This window comes from Eleutherodactylus coqui, chromosome 2 (genome assembly GCF_035609145.1).
Source record: "Eleutherodactylus coqui strain aEleCoq1 chromosome 2, aEleCoq1.hap1, whole genome shotgun sequence".
Classification (NCBI taxonomy): Eukaryota; Metazoa; Chordata; class Amphibia; order Anura; family Eleutherodactylidae; genus Eleutherodactylus; species Eleutherodactylus coqui.
Window position 1 is genome coordinate 146,046,660 of NC_089838.1, and position 20,435 is coordinate 146,067,094.

The 20,435-nt window shown below is 41.7% G+C and overlaps 1 protein-coding gene across 1 annotated transcript in view; it reads left to right on the top strand.

The window, feature by feature from the left end:
* The window catches only part of SLC38A1 (solute carrier family 38 member 1), a 74,373-nt gene that overhangs the window by 34,005 nt on the left and 19,933 nt on the right, over nt 1-20,435 (top strand). Inside the window, exons 5-7 of the mRNA XM_066589880.1 lie at nt 15,428-15,501; nt 16,155-16,247; nt 19,745-19,823. Coding sequence (XP_066445977.1) covers nt 15,428-15,501; nt 16,155-16,247; nt 19,745-19,823 — 246 coding nt within the window. The remainder of the gene's footprint in view (nt 1-15,427; nt 15,502-16,154; nt 16,248-19,744; nt 19,824-20,435) is intronic.

Genomic DNA, 20,435 nt, shown 5'->3' on the forward strand with positions numbered 1-20,435 from the left:
ATAAAAGTGATCACAAAGTGTTGCAGAATATGCCCTATGTAAATAAGTAAAGTAAATAAATCAACACATCCAATTCTTGCATGTCCCTAGACATGTAGTATAGATACATGACCCATTGATGGAGTTGTGTGGAATGCTGAACCAGCTGGCATGGAACAGCGGATGTCAAACATAGCAGCCTAATGACCCTTCCAGTGCTACTAGGCTACTTCTTTCGGCATCTATGGTTGCATACTGTCTGAGCTCTGTTATTGGTTATAGCTCCTCTGACATCCACAGTAAATTACAGTGCATGGCAAACTGATGAGAATTTACACATATCATCCACATGCTGCAGTTTGCTCATATAAAAAACAAACCAAGTATGTTCTTTTTTTTTACACAAATGCCATGGATTTTCACTGCAGATTTCACTACATTCAATACAGCAGGGCTGTAATCACACATGCAGATTTGAAAGCAGATTCATTTCAAGTCTTGCAGTTGATAACTTTGCCATATGTGGACTTAAGGCCCTTTCTAGATGGGACGAATGTCGGTCAAACGATGTGTGACACCCGTCCCCGCGACTCCCAATCCTGGGATTAGCCTGCAAAGTGGAAGAGATTTTGCAAAAATCTCATCCACACGCTGCGGCCAAGCCGCACGAAAACTGACATGCGGCGTGCAATTCAATTCCGCAGCATTTCAATTCTTTTCTCTTTTCTGCAGCAGCCTCTCTCCTCTCTAAGGGGAGAGAAAGCCGCAGCAGAATGGCGACCGCGAAACCGCTACAAAGCCCGCGGCTAAAGGCCGTGGGTTTTGAAGCTGTGCTTTTCCAGCGGAATTCTCCAGGTTTTTAGGTGTGGCCATTCCGCTGAAATTCCGTCCCCTGTGACCCCAGCCTAAATAGCAGCCGTTCAGTACTGAACTGCCGCTGCTTACAGTAAATGGAGAGGGGCAGGGGAGAGAACTTTATATTATATTAACACAAATAAAAAAACCGTGCAAGAAAGATAGGGCATATCCTATCTTTTCTCACGTCTAGTAATTGCGTGGGAGAAACACGCTCGTGAGAACAGACCCATTGAAATTAATGGCTTCGCCTTGTTGAGTTTTATGGGCCTGAGTTTCACGTGTGCAAAAACCTGTGCAAACACCATCATCTGTTTAAGCCCTTATCAGGGGGAAGTTAACCTGCTGTAGGCAGGGTAGTGGAGAGATTTTATAGCACAAGTGTATTGTAGATTCTTTCCTTTTCCACCTCTGCATCCTGTCCCTATTTGTGATATGATTTAAGTGTTCTTATATTTTACACATATGAATAAAAATTCAATTCTATTTGGTAGCCATTTCTGTGACTCTATATTTAATGAAGTTTCAAAGTTTGCCATCCTTTTGCCGTCTGGCAGCTGCTTTGCCAATGTACTGTGAGTCCTAAATTGCAACTGAATTCATACAGGAGAAGTTGCTGAATGTGCAGAATACAGGCAGTAGGGAATGCATTAAAATGTTACCTTTTTTAGCTGCATGCTATCAGATATTAATCAACACAAGCTTATTGAAAAAAATGTTTTTTGTCATGCTGGTTAATGCTAGGGAGAACAATAGTCATTTAAAATAGTTTTTTTTCTGGAATTTATTAACAAAAACCTGTACATATTCATCGGATTAACCCAATAAGAATTATGTTGGTTTTAAGTTGCATAATGAAGTGGTTATGACACTTGGGCTGCTTTTACGTAGCCATCAAATGGGCACATTTTTGTACACATTATGGTAGTGTGTAAGTGGCTGTATAGTCAGAGATGGAAATAAAGTCCTATGGGCCCTATTGCAAATTTTGGATTTGGGACCCCACCATCTTACACAGGATCCAATTGATTTGCAGTGTCCTTTAAAGATTATGTATATACACCCTCATAAAAAAATGCAAATATACCCCACAAGGATAAACTAGCTATACAGCAATGTTCAATGTATGATAATATACCTATAAATAATACAGCCACACTTTTAGCAAATACTACCGCTATACAAGTAATGAATATTATCACCATACTGTTACTCAACAAAACCCAATATACTAAGTCCATTATTATCAATAATAATACTATACAAAGCCCAAATAATACTGCCACATCATGACCACTACTATTACCACTATATAGTGACTGGATAATATTACAAAACTGATACTGAATAAAACCACCATACAAAGACCAATATTGGAATCACACAGTGACCATATAATGGTAGATACTAGTTACTTTTCAGCAAACCGAAGCAGTCGAACCTTTGCTAGAAGCTCAGTTCGACATGAACCCGAACCTCTGGCGGTTCATCTCAGCCGAACTTACTACAAGGAGAAGAAGGCGGTGATGGTAGCAGTTGTCTAACGTGTCTAAGTGGTTAGCACTGTTGCCTTGGAGTGGTAGGGCCTTAAGTTCAAATCTGACCAAGAACAACATCTGCAAGGAGTTTGTATGTTTTCCTTGTGTTTCTTATCATCCTTCTCTCACTCCAGACTGGAAAGAAATAAGAAGCATTGTGGGTCAGTAATTAGCACTGTTGTTTTGCAGCACTGTGCTTCTAGATTCAAATCTGACCAAGGACAACAACTGCATGGAGTTTGTATGTTCTCCTGTGTTTTTGTGGGTTTTTTCACATTAATCACCTTATATACACATACATTTATTGAGAAAAAGAAACACTAACACAGGGAGAACATATAAACTCTAAACAGATTTGAACCTAAGCACTGCAAAGCAGCAGTGCTAATCACTGAGACACGCTGGACTAGCATGTTTTACACCAATTTTAGGGGTATTAGTGAAGTTTTGCTTTGATTGAAACTTTTTGCGGAAATTCAGTGAACAGGACAACTCAAATTTTTGAAAAATTTGCTCATGTCTAGTACTAGTACTATACGGACACTCTTCACACTGTGTAAGTTATTACAGTACAGTAAAGTCCAGTGATCACAGGTGATTAGAGTCATTCACTTTTCTTCTCCATCCGTTCCAGTCCGCCATGAAAACGTGTTCCAGCCATGACTTGTCTCTATAGAATATAATGCACAGACATGTATGGCACCTTATCTTTCAAGCACCTGCCTTACCTTTTCCCCATCTCTACACAAACATTTCATTGTGCCCCAGACACTAATAATGCTCCCCGCACATAATTAATAATGATCACTTTGTGCTTACTACCATACATTGTAATGTCTCCCCTTGTTCAGTGCATAATAATTCTCTTTTCATGCTGTCCCCCCATAGATAACAGTAACTTGTTTGTGTTGCCTCCAGGCCCCATTAATAGTAATAATACCCCCTTTGTGCCAATAAAAGTAGAAAAAGAACTCTCCCATTCCTGTGATGGTCAGTTGGTCTTCTCCCCGCTGCAGTCCAGGGCCTGGCACAGGCAGCACGATGCAGTGATGTCATTGTGTTGCCTGATGTTCTCTGCGTGCCTGGAGCTTTGGTGTGCCTTAAAGTAGCCTGTGACTTGTCAGCATCAGTAGCCGTGCAGGGAGTCAAAGGTTCTCTGCTCTGCCATGGTTATCATTGGGATCTGCATTTTAATTACGTGGATATAATTGAAAGTAGAACTCGTCTGGGGATCTTATGTACCTCAAAATGGTACCAATAAAAACTGCAACTCTTCTCGCAAAAAAAGACACCTCATATACCTTCGTTGCCGGAAAAACTAAAATGTTATGTGTCTTAGAATGCGGCAATGCAGACTCAATAATTTTTTATTAAAGAAACAAACATGTTTTTATTGTCCAAAAGTAGTAAAAAAAATTAAAAAATTATCTACATAAACTTGCTATCGCAGTAAGGCCTTAGTCACACGGGCGTTTTTTCACGCGATTTGCGCATCGCATGACGGATGCGCATGCGCAAATCGCGTGACAGGCGCCGAAAAATCGGCCGAAAATCTGCTCCTAGCCGCGTTTCATTAGAAACGGGTCGGAGCTGTCCAGCACATTGCATTCAATGGAGCCGGCAATACAGCCGGCTCCACTGAAAGCAATGCGCTGCGGGCGAGCCCGGGATGAATTGTCGGGAAGGGCTTAAATCTATAAGCCCTTCCCTGCAATTCATCCTAAAATGTGTTAAAATAAAAAAAAATTGTATACTCACCTTTCCGCTGCAGCCGGAGTTCTGCCGCGGCCGCTGTCAGTTCTCCTGAACTGCTTCTCGGCACTATTCAGCCAGCGGGGCTTTAAAATCCCCGCCTGCTGAATGAGTTGCCTCTGATTGGTCACAGCCTGACCAATCAGAGGCAGGTTTCACTCACACACCCATTCATGAATTCATGAATGGGTGAGTGACTGCTGCCTCTCATTGGCTCAGCGGGACCAATCAGGGGCAGCTCCCGCTGAGCCAATGAGAGGCAGCAGTCACTCACCCATTCATGAATTCATGAATGGGTGTGTGAGTGAAACCTGCCTCTGATTGGTCAGGCTGTGACCAGTCAGAGGCAGATCATTCAGCAGGCGGGGATTTTAAAGCCCCGCCGGCTGAATAGTGCCGAGAAGCAGTTCAGGAGAACTGACAGCGGCCGCGGCAGAACTCCGGCTGCAGTGAAAAGGTGAGTATACTTTTTTTTTTTATTTTAACACATTTTAGGATGAATTGCAGGGAAGGGCTAATATATTTAAGCCCTTCCCGACAATTCATCCAGCGCTCGCCGGCAGCCCATTGCTTTCAATGGAGACGGTTGTATTGCCGGCTCCATTGAATTCAATGGGCAAACATCGTTCTTCTCTGCCACAGCTGTTACAGCTGTGGCAGAGAAGAATGATTTGTATTCTATATGTTCTCAATGGGGTCGGCGCTGCTGCCGCCGGCCCCATTGAGCGCATATAGAGAAGAGAACAGGAATCGCAGATCGCAGATAGGTGCGATCTGCAATTTCTGTTCTATAATTTATGGGACGAGCGCATAAAAAGCGCTCATGTGTCCGATACCATTGCAAAGCAATGGTTTTATAAAATCGCCGGACGCATGCGCAAATCGCGGCTAAAAATGCCCGTCTGACTAAGCCCTAATCGTGTTATTTTTCATGTTATTCTTATAGAATGCCCTAAAAACAATACCCAAGAACAGTGGCGAAATTTCTGTCGGAATTTTCCATCTTCCTCCAGAAAAAATGTAATAAGTTATACAACACATTATATGTACCCCAGAGTGCTGCCATTTAAAAAATACAACTCGTCCCAAAACAACAAGCCCTCATACGGCAAGTTAATGAGTTATGCCTCTTGCAATACAACAATGAAAATTGCTTAGTCTGTAAGACTGGAAATAGGCTTGTCGCTAAGCCCAGTTTCACATGGGCGATAAAATTGTGCGATTTTTGTGCGATGCGATAGTGTATGAAAACAGAGGTTTATGAACTCTATGCTTTTTAATGGTTTCCTTCACATTTGCAATATTTTCACTCAAGTGATGTTGCGATATTTAAAAATTGCGGTATGTTCTATCTTACACGTATTACGCAATTTTGACACGCTAATGTGATCGGAATTGCGTAAGGCAATGTAATTGATTGCCTGTGAGTTACCGCGTATCATACGGGCGCCCATGTAATACGCAATAATCATATGCCTATGTGAGCCTGGCTTCAGGGCTCAGTCACACGGGTGCACACGGACGTATCCAGGAGCCGATGCGCCCATGTTACTGCACGAAGAAGACGGCCGCACTACAGGTGCGGACGACTCTCCGCACTGCCAGAAGAAAGAACACATGACCGGCAATGGAGCCGGTTATGTGTTATTTCCTCCAGCGGTGCGGGGAGTCGTCCACACCTGCAGTGCGGCCGTCCCATCATGCAGTAACACGGGCGCCGATGTGCCCGTGTGACTGAGCCCTTAGGATAAATTTACACATGGTGGATTTGCTGTAGATTTTAGCTGCAGATTTGCGTAAGTAAAATCCACAGCAAATTACAGTGCATGGCAAACCGGTGAGAATATATATCATCCACATGCTGCAGTTTGCTCATATAAAAACATACTGCGCATGCTCATTGTTACACAAATACCACGGATTTTCACTGCAGACTTCACTACATTCAATACAGCAGGGCTGTAATCACACAAGCAGATTTTAAAGCAGATTTATTGCAAGTCTTGCAGTTGATAACCCTGCCATATGGGTTTTGCTCTTTTTTTATCGCCCTTGTTTCCCTATGGAGCCTTAGTTTCATCGCATTGCTCGAACTAGCGATTTTTGTGTGATACGATGCGTTTTTAACATTAAAAATTCCTATTGTCTTCCTTGCGAGTAAAATTGCAATAAAATCGCACTACTAAATTGTAAGCAGCAGCGATGTTTTTGCAGACGCTCAGACATCTCATAAAGAAAATTGCGATTTTGCCATGATTTTCTCGCGGCAATATCGCGATCGCCAGTGTGAAACTACCCTAAGGGGTTAAAATAAAATGCAAGGATTTATTGAATTATTGCATATTGTCCAACACACACAAGACAAGCATCGATAATGTTTGTCTTTTTTCACCAATTGACACCATGAAGAATTATTATAGTTTTTTTTCACAGTTCAATGATGACAATATGTAGAAACCTGAATCATGGTTGCGAAACAACAGGCAGGTTCATGTCTTCTATGTGCTAACATTCCAGGAGTGTTAGTGTGCATTTCCCGGATAGACTACTTTTACATTGTGTATCACAATGCTTCCCTTACAGTAATCTCCTCTGTGTAATGGAACATTTTGTCCACTTACAAAGAGCTGCTAAGGGAAAAACCACCGACAAGACGGGCGATGGCTCTTTAAATGCTGCACTGCTCCACTTTCCTATATTGCCACTATCAGTTTGTAGAAGCTCACATGAAATGCTTTGAATGCTAAATTATTACATCATTTTGTTTTAAAGTCCAACAATCAGCAAAAATACTACTAGCAATGTTTAGTAAGGAAAACGTGGCTGGGAGGTTTCCTCTATTTTTTATTTCCTTGTGTCTACAAAGAGGCATTTTATGTTGTTTTTTATTTCATTGCCACTTTTGGTTCTAAAACCACAAATATTATTTTTCCGTGAATTGCTCACCTGACTAAGAATAGAGTGATGAAAAGCAATGCACAAGTTAAAGAGGCATTCAGTCAAACGTGTCATGACTGTATTATCATTGACTCATCATAAAATGATATTGCTGGAATCCACTTTTAGCCAATGTGCAAAGCAATTTCAATTTTTTAAATAACAGCAAGAATTTGGGAACACATAGAAGAAAGCAAAACTGCAGAATCAGACTGTAGCATGAGGGGTAGGTGGCATGGGCAGTAGAGATGAGCGAACGTACTCGGATAGGCACTACTCGTCCGAGTAATGTGCCTTATCCGAGTACCGCTGTGCTCGTGCTCAAAGATTCGGGACGCGCTGCGGAGCGGGGAGCTGCAGGGGAGAGCGGGGAGGAACGGAGGGGAGATCTTTCTCTCCTTCTCTCCCGGCCGCTCTGCCCCGCTCCCCGCTGCGACTCACCTGTCAGCAGCGGAGCGCCCCGAATCTTTCAGCACGAACACAGCGGTACTCGGATAAAGCACATTACTCGGACGAGTAGTGCCTATCCGAGTACGTTCGCTCATCTCTAATGAGCAGTTGTCTAGAGTTTGTTTGTAGCTGGCAATCATGGAAATACATAGATGTGCATGGGAGCTGAATACACAAGATATTTTTAAGCAAGACTATTTGCAAAGTTGCTCAATTTTTAAAAATTTTAAATGCATTGTAGCAGTCCAAAACAATTGTTTGCAAAAATGTCAGATGAAGTCACAGTGTTCAGTGATGAGGGGACTCCCCGCAGGGATTAATGGAACCCTCTGGAAGTACCCTCATCCCCTGTCACCTTTGTCTTTTATGCGCAGCACAGGCCTTACCGGCGCGCATTCAAGGCACGCATGTCCTATCTTTTGCAGGTGCGAGTATTTTGCGCCTGTAAAAAATGGACATGTGAACACTTGATAGGAAACCAATGGGTCTAATAGACGTGATCATTTTTGCGCGCATAGGTGCGCAAAAAAAAGGATGCTCATCTGACCGTGGTCTTAAAGCATGACTGGCTTTTCAAAAATACTCTGCCATATGTACCTGAGGAAAAACCCCATATATGGCCATTATCTGACTTGTAGTGTACATTTTTCACCAGTTTCTAAATGTAATTTCAGTTTGTCTCCAAGTTGGTACCTGGTTTCTACCTCGAGTCTCTATTGTTATGATGTATCCAGACACTGTGTACAGAGAATATCAGCAGAATAACAGCAGAATATCTTCTTCTCTTTCTCTCTGTAGAAAACCCTTTTAATAAAAAGCATCATGCAGGACACTGCACAGTATTACTGAGCAGTGCAGATGTGATTTCAGTAGCTGTCAGAAACAGTAAACACTTACCAGTTAGCTGCTGTAGCCTCAGTGTGTGAATCTCTCTCACTCCTCCTCCCCTCTTCTCTCCATAGACTTGTATAGGCAGCATGAGACATCGCTTCCACTTTCTGCCATTCATGCTGTTATTTCTGTCACTAAAGGCAAACTGAACTTGACATCAGGCAGTGGGCAGCAAGTTACAAGCAAGGTGTTCAGCAATTGTGATTTTCAGCACAAAATGTAATTTTAGGTTATGCCATAAGCACATGTTGTTTGAAAAGCCAGCGACCATTTAAAGTTAAAGGCTTACACAAATGTTTCCATAGCTCCCATAGATTTGAATGGAGTGGTCCAGGAATAAGTTGGGCCATTGCACTATACAGCTCAGATGAACACAAAAGTTACATTCACCATGTATCGTGAGATGAAAGGTCAAACGCTCTATGACCACTGCCTCGTTAACCTTTTTAGGATCATACGGCTATAGCTTGAGGTTTTTTTTATCATCAGATGTCATTTCATGTAGTAGTCATATTGATGATTGTGTGGCTGTTGTTGGAGGCAGTGACCTTTCCATGCATGCGATTATATTAGTGATCGCAAGGCTGTTTATCATGTTATAAAGTGGAATGAGTTGAGGTCAGCTAGAGTCCAGAAACTGATTTGGTGACTTTTATGTTGCTCCCCAGTAATACAGAACAGTGACATTAGGCTCCCATCAAACAGCTTAAATATGGAATTCCTTGAGAGCCATGTTGATTCTCAGTACTAAGGCCGCCTGCACACAGCCGGGTCGGATCTTCTGCGGGAATTCTTGCAGCGGGATCCGACCCGTGCCCCTGCAGGGACCAGTGCATGTCTCACCTGCTCCCGCACCTCCGGTTCTGTGATGTGCCGGCTGCTGCCCAGAGACCCGCACAGAAATAGAACATGCCGCGATGTGTTTTCCGCGTGTATTCTCTCGCAGACAAATCGTGGCCGTCTGCATAGGATTGTGTTTTGTAATGCAGTACTATGCAGGCGGGCACCAGCGGAAATTCTGCGGAGAAGGAGTCCTGGTGCTAAGGAAAGAGCCCAAACAAATCAGAATCTCTAACATAGAGTGGAAAAGCGAATTGTTTCTTCAGACTTACAAGAGTATTTATAGATGACATTATAATATAGTTTCTATATAAAATTATAGAGTGCAGTAGTAAAAGAACTATAAATGGGAATCATATGTAGTATACTGAAAGCAAAACAGACATATAAGTAAGGCCTCGTTCAGACAATCGTGTTTTTAGGCAGAATAGGTGTGCAAAAAGATCGCTTCTATGAGAACCAATGCTTTCCTATAGAAGCATTCACATGAACGATTTTTAAATGTACTAAATACTCGCACCTTTCAAAAATAGGACATGCGAGTGCAACTTTCATCAAAAGGTCCGTGCTGCATGAAAAGAAAGGACCTGACCTAGCTTTGGTGCATGTTTTTCATAGACTCCTATAGGAGCTGGATAATACACACCATTCACCTCCGTTCGTGTGAACGGGCTACTTCACAGAGCTTGAATTCACACATTCACGCGATCTTTAGAGCAGCATAGAAGTGATCTGAACGAGGCCTAAAAAAGATATGCAAAGCTTAAAAAAATGAAATAAAACAATACAAAATAGATACATTTGAAAAGGATCTATAGCACATGTGTCAAACACAAGGCCCACAGGCCGAATCCGGCCCGCTGCCTCATTCAATGTGGCTGCAGCGTGCCGACGGCCGCTCACCACTGAAGCGATTACCAGCTGGAGTGCCACAGCTCCCTGCTGGTAATCACGCTGTTAGTGCTGATCCCGACGCACACTCTGACGTCACTTTGCAGCCGGGATTCTCCTCCCCCGAGTCCCCTGCTCCTCTGTTCCGCAGGAGAGGACTCAGGGAGGAAGAGTTCTGGGTGCACACACTGATGTCAGTGTGCACTCGGGCTCAGCGCCAGCAGTGGAGGAGCGGCAATGACAGTAAGGAGGAGGTAAGTATATGGGTTGGGGGGGGAACTATTATTACTGAGGGGGGGTTAATATTACTGAGGGGGGTTAATATTTCTGAGGGGGGGTGTTAATATTACTGAAGGGGGTTAATATTGCTATGGGGTTAATATTGATAATATTATTACTTAGGGGGGTTAATATTGCTGAGGGAGATAATATTATTGCTGAGGGGGATAATATTACTGTGGGGTTATTACTACTGAGGGGGTTAATATTATTACTGTGGACGTTACTCAGGGGCGTAACTATAGGGGATGCGGGGGATGCAGTTGCACCCGGACCCAGGAGCCTTAGGGGGCCCAAAGGCCTCTCTTGTCCATATAGGGAGCCCAATACTATGAATAAAGCATTCTATTTGTGGGCCCCGTTTTAGATTTTGAATGGGGGCCCAGAAGCTTCAAGTTACGCCTCTGGGGTCACTATTAATAATTGGGCCACTGTGGGGGTCAATATTATTACTGGGGGCACTATAAAAGTCACTATTTTTACTGGGGCCCCTATGAGAGTCACTATGACTACTGAGGCCACTATAGGGATCACTATTACTACTGCAAGCATTATAGGGGTCACTATTACTACTGCAACCACTATAGGGGTCACTATTACTACTACGAGCACTATAGGGGTCACTATTACTACTGAGAGCACTATAGGGGTCACTATTACTACTGCGACCACTATAGGGGTCACTATTACTACTACGAGCACTATAGGGGTCACTATTACTACTACGAGCACTATAGGGGTCACTATTACTACTGCGACCACTATAGGGGTCACTATTACTACTGCGACCACTATAGGGGTCACTATTACTACTGCGACCACTATAGGGCTCACTATTACTACTGCGACCACTATAGGGGGTCACTATTAGGGCTCATTTACACGGGGGTAATCGTATTTCTGTCGCACAAATATGCTGCATATTTGCGCAATCAAAAATCGCTTGTGTCTGCATATTTGGACACGCAAAAAAGAAGGCAGATGGGCCCATTTAAATGGTGCACAAATATGCAGTGAATACATAGGTTTCCTGCGCATTCTCCGCGTATTTGCGCGGCCCAGTCACTTCAATAGCCTATTGGGGTGCTTAGTACGCAACAAAATAGGTCATGCTGTATGAAAATATACATCATGTGAATGAACTCGTTGAAATTTACTGCATATTACGTACGAAAATACGGTAGTGTGAACAAGCCCTTACTATACAATCTTACAATTACAACCGGCCCTTTGAAGGTCACCATAAGGCTCATGTGGCCCTTGGTGAAAATGACTTTGACACCCCGGATCTATAGCTTCTGCAGACATGTCTGTTTATTTAAAAACATGCACCTCTTATAAAATAACAAATCTGCTGCATCTTTCCATAGAACTCAGAATTATGACCTCCCCCTGTTATTTCTTCTGGAAACATATAAATAAACTGTCACCTGGGTTTTACCATTTACTTTGTCATTGGGGTCTATCCCTACACAATCTAACAATCAGTGCTGACCATGTCAGCATGTAAGGAAATGCCTACTGACAAGTAACACCCAGTTATCAATTTCTTCATCCATTTCCAGGAGAAATAACAGAGGAGCAGCGGAAAACAGCACTCTAGGGCAAGATGCTCCACCATATTGCATGAGGAATAAAAGTATTTATGAAAACTCATCAGGAGAGTTACCTGGTCCTTTTTAAAACATATGAATGAAACTTTTCAATATCACTATAGATTAGTCTGTTGCCAAAATATAGTCTAAAGCGTGTATTGTGGCATCTAATGTATTCTAAGCAGTTCTTAAGAATTGACTCAAAAACCACATGACTTACCAGAATACTTACGAAAAAACTGTCAGTTTCACAAGTTGTGCTTCCTCTGAATAACTTCCTTCCACGACCACAATCTCTCTTCTCTATAAAACATGGCTAGAGACTCAGGGCGGCTTCATTTTGTTAAACATTGTCATTGATAGTTTTACATACTTATTTTTCTTCTTAAAGGGGATCTGTTGCATAGAGCATGAAGTCTAATCTGCCAGCAGATGGTTATAGAACGGGAAGGGGAGGTGGGGGGCTGAGCAGGTTGATGTATAGGTGTGAGCTAAATGATTTAATGATTTGGTACAACTTGTATTCTATTCATTTATCTCCGTTATTTCTATACTTAGGATTCCAGTGGGTGGTCCCAATAGTGATTGACAGCTATCTCTCTGCACAGTCATTCAGAGAATACTGTCAGTCACCACATAGGACAGCCCATTGGACTCCTAAGTATAGAAAGATAAATGAAGAAATTACAAATTATATGGAATGTTTTCTGCAAAACAATATTACACTGCTCAGCTCCTCCTGCTCCATATCCGCTGATTACCGGCTGCTTCTGAGAGCTGACACTCACCTTCAATGATCATTTTACACCGTTGATCAATGCTGACCATGCAACAAAGCAGCTAGCTGGGGGGGTGCCGATGGCTTCACATGGCAGTCTAGATCAAGGTGAAGGTTCTTTCAGCTGCCATTTACTGCAGCTCATTAGGTCTTGCCTGTGGCAGGGCCTAGTGGACTCACATTGAAATGCACAATATACTACCATACAGAAGTATTGCAGCATATTGTACAAGTGATCAAGAGATTGTGAATTCAGGTTCCCTGTGGAGACTGAAAAAAATTGTAAAAATAAGATTAATACAAATTTTAAGAATATTAAGTTAAAAAAAAAATTGCAATTTTTCATATAAACAAGTAACATAATTGGTCTTGCTATGTTCATATAAGTCTGAACTATTAAAATATAGCATTATTTATCCTACACCATTAACAATATAAGAAAAAAATAAATAAATAATGCCAGAATTGCATCTGTTGGGCATTCCATCTCGTAGGAAAAATTGAATGAAAATTGATTAAAAAGTCATATGTACCCCAAAATAGTCATACTAAAATCTACAGGTTGCCCCTTCCAAAAAAGTCCTCACATTTGTGTCTCAAAATATGGCGACAAAGGATTTTTTTTTTAAGGTTCTTTTTTTTTTTAAAGTAATAATACTGAAACTGTATAAATTCAGTATTGTTACATTTGTAATGACCCACAAAGTTAACATGTCATCTTTGGGGCACCATGAACGCTGCAAAATCAAAAGCCAAAAAACAATAGCACAACTGTAGGTTTTTCCAGTTCACCGCACTTAATCTTTTAAAAAGGTTTTCAACATATAATATGGTACAGTAAATGGTAGGATTGAAAATACATTGAAATCCAAAAATTCTAGCTCCACAAAAAGTCTCCTATATTAATAACTATATATAAAATATTACATAAACTATCAGTGCACAAAGAATGTTTTGCTCATGCTTACACGTTTCAATACATAATGCTGCTTATTTGAAACGTGTAACCATGAACGCAGCATTATGTGCGGACTGTTACATTTTATGTAATATCTTTATATACATTTATACTAATAAAGGAGATTATTTTATGGAGCTGGATTTTTAGGATTTACTATGGATTGTATGCTATGCATGCATCTGAAGGTCTTCAGCTGGTTCAGATGTTTATTCTAAGTCCACGTAAAGTGCTTTTTCTTTTTTCTGTTTACCTATATTAAGAAATAGAACTCATCTCACAAAACACCAGCCTTCATATGACTATGTTGACAAAAAAAAAAAAGTTATAACCCTTGAAAAGCGGGGATGAAGAAATGAAAAGGAAAATTTTTTAAATTCCTGGTCATTTAACGGTCAATTCAGAATTAACTTTTGCTGCTACTCGTATTTTATTCTATTATAAAATATGCTATCTATTATAGATGTTTATTTGTGAGGGAGGAGATTTTAGATGACCTTACTTACCAAAATATTATCACTAAATTGAGATGCTTCTATGTGCTGATTGACTCAATTTACAGTTCAAAGTGAGAACTATCAGAGCAGCCTTTATGCATATTGTGCTAGTAATTACCATGTGACCTCACTTTTTGTGCCCTCTAATTTTATGCCGAGCAGCACTCTCCTATTTGTGTCTATGTGTATATATATATATATATATATATATATATATATATATAGATTGTAACTGCATCGTGCATAATACCTTACCTGATGTGGACAATGTTTGTTTTTTGTTTTATATATATATATATATATATATACACATATACACACACACACGCAAGCAAGGAGAAATCAATTATTATCTATCCTGCTATTACTGATACAATGTTGCAAAACATTTCAGATTGGCATTTCTTTACATCATTTTTTAAACATCTGCACAGTTCTTAACATATAAGTTCTAAAATAAATTACATACAGATAAATAAAAGGGCAAGTGGGTATTGATGCGGTTGGTATTTTAATTCACACCCTCCATAAACCTAAGTATTCTAGCATCACGAGGGTGTTTTTTGTGCTCCTTGGACCACGCATGAACGGGCAAAGTTTGAGCATTAAACTTTGCCCATTCACTGGAGCAGCTCCTCCACGAAGGTCCCCTCATCACTGAACACTGTGACAGCACTGTCACAGTGTTCAGTGATGAGGGGACTGCAGCGGGGACAAAAGAATCCCCAGCCGCAGCTGTCACAGAGGAGCACAATGCAATCCCATTGCTTTCAATGGGTCCACTGGCAGCAGCGGCGGCCCCATTGAAAGCAATGGGAGAACATCACGGTCCTCTGCCACTGCTATGACAGCTGTGGCAGGGGATTCTTTGCTCCCCATGGGGAGTCCCCTCCCTTGAGGGGAGTCCCAGTGGGGAATATTTACACCAGCAAGGACCTTCCCGGCGCGCGGATGTCCTATCTTTTGCAGGTGCGCGAATTTGCACGCTTGCAGAAGACGTGCATGCGTACACCATAGGGAACCAATGGTTTTAATAGACACGCTGTTTCATGCGCACATAGATGCGTGCAAAACAAAGCTCGTGTGAACGAGGCCTTACCTCTCAAATATATGTAGTAATTGCAGGCTATGTATACTACCTTCAAATTTTGGCTTTCAAATATATGTTTTCTCACTCTGTCTTCCAGGCTGCTCCTAATTTCAGTGACTCTCTTGTCTATATACTCTATTAACCTCCTACTGAAATGTTCCCAGGAAACAGGTGATTTTTTCACTTATTGTTACTTTTTTGATAAATTTGTGTGCTGCTAAACTAACATGCTAGTTGCACTGATAAAATAATTTTATTTCAAATATAGATATATTATAACCAATGTATATGAGGGTGCATTCACACGGGCGAGTGTGATATCAGTCCGAGAACTCGGAAAATTTGCAGGTTTAGGAGTGCGATATTGGTCTGTGCGAGTGCAATGCGTTTTGCGAGAAAATTGCATCGCGGCACAAGCAATTTTCATGTGCGTGAAGAGCGAATGTTGTTTCAATTGGAAAAATTAAAAAAATCACCCTAACATGAAAATCATGTCTACGTTCGAGAGGACATGTTGAAATAACCCATTTAAAATAATGGGTTCTTTTCATGTCCATTTTCTGTGCATCTTGCAACGCACAAAAATCGTGCCTGAAAATGGCCCGTGTGAATGCACCCTGAATTATAGAAATATACTATTGGTTTCTATAGCTGTTGCCACAAACTAATTCCTGCTTCCTTGCATAAGCGAATTAAAAAAAAACAAAACATTAAACAAATTTAAAACCCTAAAATTGCATAAAATCTAGCAATAAAGAAGCTTATTTTATAGTCTGTGCTGAAGTTGCCTAGTGATACTAAATGACATTTATTGATGTAACCAGGTTGTATGGTATATGAGAAGCTGGGGGAGCAAGTGTTCGGTACTCCGGGAAGATTGTTGGTCTTTGGATCAACAACACTTCAGAATACAGGAGGTAAGTGGTTTACTATGTGCATGCTTTTAGAGAAACAGTTCAGGTCCTTTTACAGAAGCAAATACGTTGCCTCTAATGAGCAATGATCAACAATATAACAAGTTGATTGGTACTTGTTTTAGGACTTTTTATACTGGGTAATTGTCAGGGATGAAGGACCACATGAACAGTCCTTCATGACTCAGTCATTCATGTAACTGTTTCCATTATTGTCAGCAAGGGTATAGTTTCTATTTAAGGAGAGTACCTTGAAGGTGTGAGGAGACTTAGGTCTCATGTCCACGGGGAAAATCAGGCCCGCCGCGGATTCTTCATGGAGAATCCGTAGCGGGTCCCTCCTGCCCCGCGGACATGAGGTCAAAAAATAAGAATAAACTCACCTCTCCAGACGCTGCGGTTCTTCCTTCCTTCCCGGCCGGATCTTCTTTCTTCGGCCCGGCCAGGAAGGAAGGGAGACCTGCAGCGTCCAGGACAGGTGAGTTTTAATTATGGTACAGGTGTTCCACGGATCCGGACGGCTTCCTTAGGCTTCAATAGAAGCCTGCAGGAGCCGACCCCACCGGAGACCCGCACTAAAATGGAGCATATCCGGATTTTTTCCCGCACGCGGATCCGTGCCTGAAGGGAAAAATGACATTTGCAGGTATTTAACTACCTGCGGGTGTCCAATGCATCCCTATGGGGCGCGGATCCGCATGCGGGAAAAATGCTGCGGATTTAAAATGACAATTTACCCGTGGACATGAGGCCTTATAAGACTATCCATGCTCCTCTGGGAAATATGCAAATAGCAGATGGAACAATACCTCTACATCAGCACCTACTAGAAGGCAGCATTCCTGCAAGTCAATATCAGACTTTTTAACAAGCCTTGTAACAATGACTGGGAATTGTGAGCCAAAGCCAGTCTGGAGAAGATTCTGGCTTTGGCTCATAATTCCCAGTCATTGTTAGGCTTGTTAAAAAGTCTAGTAAAGATAGGCCTTCTGTACACGGGGGAGCCGATTTCCACTTGCGGAATTCCGCAGCAGAATCCGTCTCTGTCATTCAGCCGTCTTTTCTGTACTGCGGATGGACCTGGCGGTTTGCTGTCACGCATGCGCAGTACATATTTTTTCTTTTTTATTCTATTCCTCGCGCTGTCGCTAGGCGAAGGCGTGGAATCCACCACCTGTGTTCATTGCAGATAGGCCGTGGGTCGGACGGCTTCCATTGACTTCAATGGAAGCCGTCCACTTGGAATACGCAGGAAAATGGACCATGCAGCGATTTATTTTGCAATTGATTTCTGCTCGTGGATAGGAAGCAACGGATCTCCATAGGAATTAACAGGTGGTATTTGCTGTGGATTTGCATAGCGGACGCTGTCCGCGGAGCCCGCAGCAAATATCCGCAGGAGCCCATAGAGGAAAACGTTTAGCACTTCTCTGGTCCCAGTTACTCTGCTCCTTAAAGGACTTCTGGGATCCCTGCAAACTCTTAAAGGGAGGAGACACAAATTAGATATTAGAAAAAACTTTCTGACAGTGAGGGTGATCAATGAGTGTAACAGGTTACCACGGGAGGTTGTGAGTTCTCCTTCAATGGAAGTGTTCAAACAAAGGCTGGACAGATATCTGCCTGGGATGATTTATTAAATCCTGCATTGCGCAGGGGCTTGGATGCGATGACCCTGGAGGTCCCTTCCAACTCTAACATTCTATGATTCTATGATTCTTGGAACTTTGTCTCCCCCACGTCTCCAATTGTTTGTATGTTTTAATCTAGCCAAACTGTCGAAGGGGTGTGACCCCAAAACGCATTTCACATGCTGGCTTTGCATGTTGTCCAATTGAAGAGAAGTTCTTCACTACTTTATCCATGATCTCCAATTTCTACTCAGTTTAGAGTGTTGCGCCTATGCACCAGACTTTTTAGTGCTTTCTCCTTGTTAAAACATCAGACATTGACTTGCAGGAATGCTGCATTCCAATGGGTGGTGCTGTAGAGCTGTTGTTCTATCTTCTCATTTGCATTATTATTAGCAACACACATCCCTTGTTTACATGGACAGATGTACAGTTGACAAACAATAATTTTAAATTGCACATAAAATATGCAATCAGCCAACAAACAAGCGCTTGGTTGTCAGCTGATTGCAGGGATCTTTGCAGGGGCAAATGATTGGGAACGAACATTCACGTAAACATTCATATGGTCAATCAGCGTCCCACATGAAAGGGCCTTAGAAACATTTGTAGAACAGTTTCTCTACTTAAATGCCTTGACAAGAAGTAGCCAGGTTTTCCTGCCTCTGGGGAAAATATATAGTTTGGTGCTCTCTACCCGCCAACCAATTAATGAATTAATGTAACAACCTTTTTATTTATTATTTTCCTTCAGTTTGGTTCCGAGTTGGATATTTGGGGGTAAGACCCCACAGTGTGGCTTTTGGACAGCCATGATGCAGCTGATAAAATGTGCTGAACAACATATTAGCACAGTTTGTAAATTAATTGTTACTGGCTGTGTGGTTGTGACGGTAAAGCCCTGTTTACTTCAAAACTGTGCAGTCATTTAATATTTAATATGAAACCGCACCAAACAGTATCTTAGCACAGTTCTCGGCTGCATTGTGACCATGACACTCTGTGGCCCTACACTAAGCCCAGCGTGCAAGCTAAAGGCTCACAGACCCCAGCGCAAACCTTTTTTTGGGGGGGTCCCTCTATGCAACTTCTTTTCATGGCTACTGGTTACATTCCATCTGTAACTTTCCGCTCCATTGCTGGTTCTCTTGGACTATTTTCAACAGGAAGTACATTTTTTAAAGAAATGTTTTTTTAAAGAAATCCCTATCAGAAATCTATGTGATTGCCAAAGATTTCTGGCATGTATTTTCATTTGTTAGAATGTGCAGAATTTGCTTTATGAAGGAACAAGTCACTTTTTTTCTTCAGCATGTGAATTTCAAGTCCACATGTGTATTCCGATTAAAACTAATGAGAGACACCAGATGTGGATTTTGCTCTGGATTTATTGTAGAATTGGCACAGATTCCACATGAAATCCACATTGAAAAAAAGCTATGTGAGCATGGTATTAAATGACCCATCAGTGCAGCACAAGCAGCCAGCTCCCATAGGAGTGTATAGAAAGCACGAAGGAAAGATAGGTCAGGTCCTATCTTTGCGCACACCACGGGGCTGACATGCAAGTTTGCACTCGCATGTCTATGTTTGTTAGATGCGCAAATGCAGCGCATCTAACAATCACTCGTGTGAAACCATTGGTTCCTATAGAAGCGCGTCCTGTGCACGCCTCCAATGCGCGCGGACAGCGCTCATCTGAACGAGCCCTTAGAATGTGTCTTTGCAGCACTGCTGTGTAGTGGGTACCCAAACAGTAACTTGGAATGGTAACTTTGCCACCCCAGAGTTCCAGTGTAACGAATCAGGATTTAAAATGGTTAAAATGTTAGATTATGATTTCCTTTTCTGTGTTTCCCTGTTTTACAGCGATGCTGAGTTATCTCTTCATAGTAAAAAATGAATTACCAAATGTTATTAAGTTTCTACTTGGAATGGAAGATACATCGTAAGTGGACAATTGGATTTTCTGTATTGCATTATCTAGTGTAGTCTTTTGTTAATTTGATATTTTTGATTGGATGAGTATGTCCGTCAACCTTAAGTGTTTAAGAACGCATGCACATGTCAAACCCCCTACATGGAACTTCTTCAGCAGGGCACAAAAGATATATACAGTATAAAGCCGTAGTACACAGCAACATAGTTGCCATGCATTGCTGTACAGGCTTAGTCAGATTATGTTTGTACATTCTCCTTTATAAGTAATACTTCGAAAAGGGAATCCCCCATTGAAAAAAGAGTACCGTGGAACACGCCACGATTGCATCAAATACCTCAGTATGCCTCCAAATGAAATCAGAGGTACCAGAGACCCTAATGGACATCTTTGGCTGTGCTAATATGCCTTTGTACAAAAAAGTGTAATAATTTGACCTTGTCCATGAGCCCTTATTAAGATTGTTTGTAGATAGCCTAGCATTAAAAAAATGTTACATAAAAATGTTCTCAATAACTGTTATCAGATATACTTTCCGCCTAATAACCTCCTTAAAGAGTTCAGCTGGCATGCTCTGGTACATTTAGGCAGATTTAAGACACTTTTAGAAACTTTTTCAAA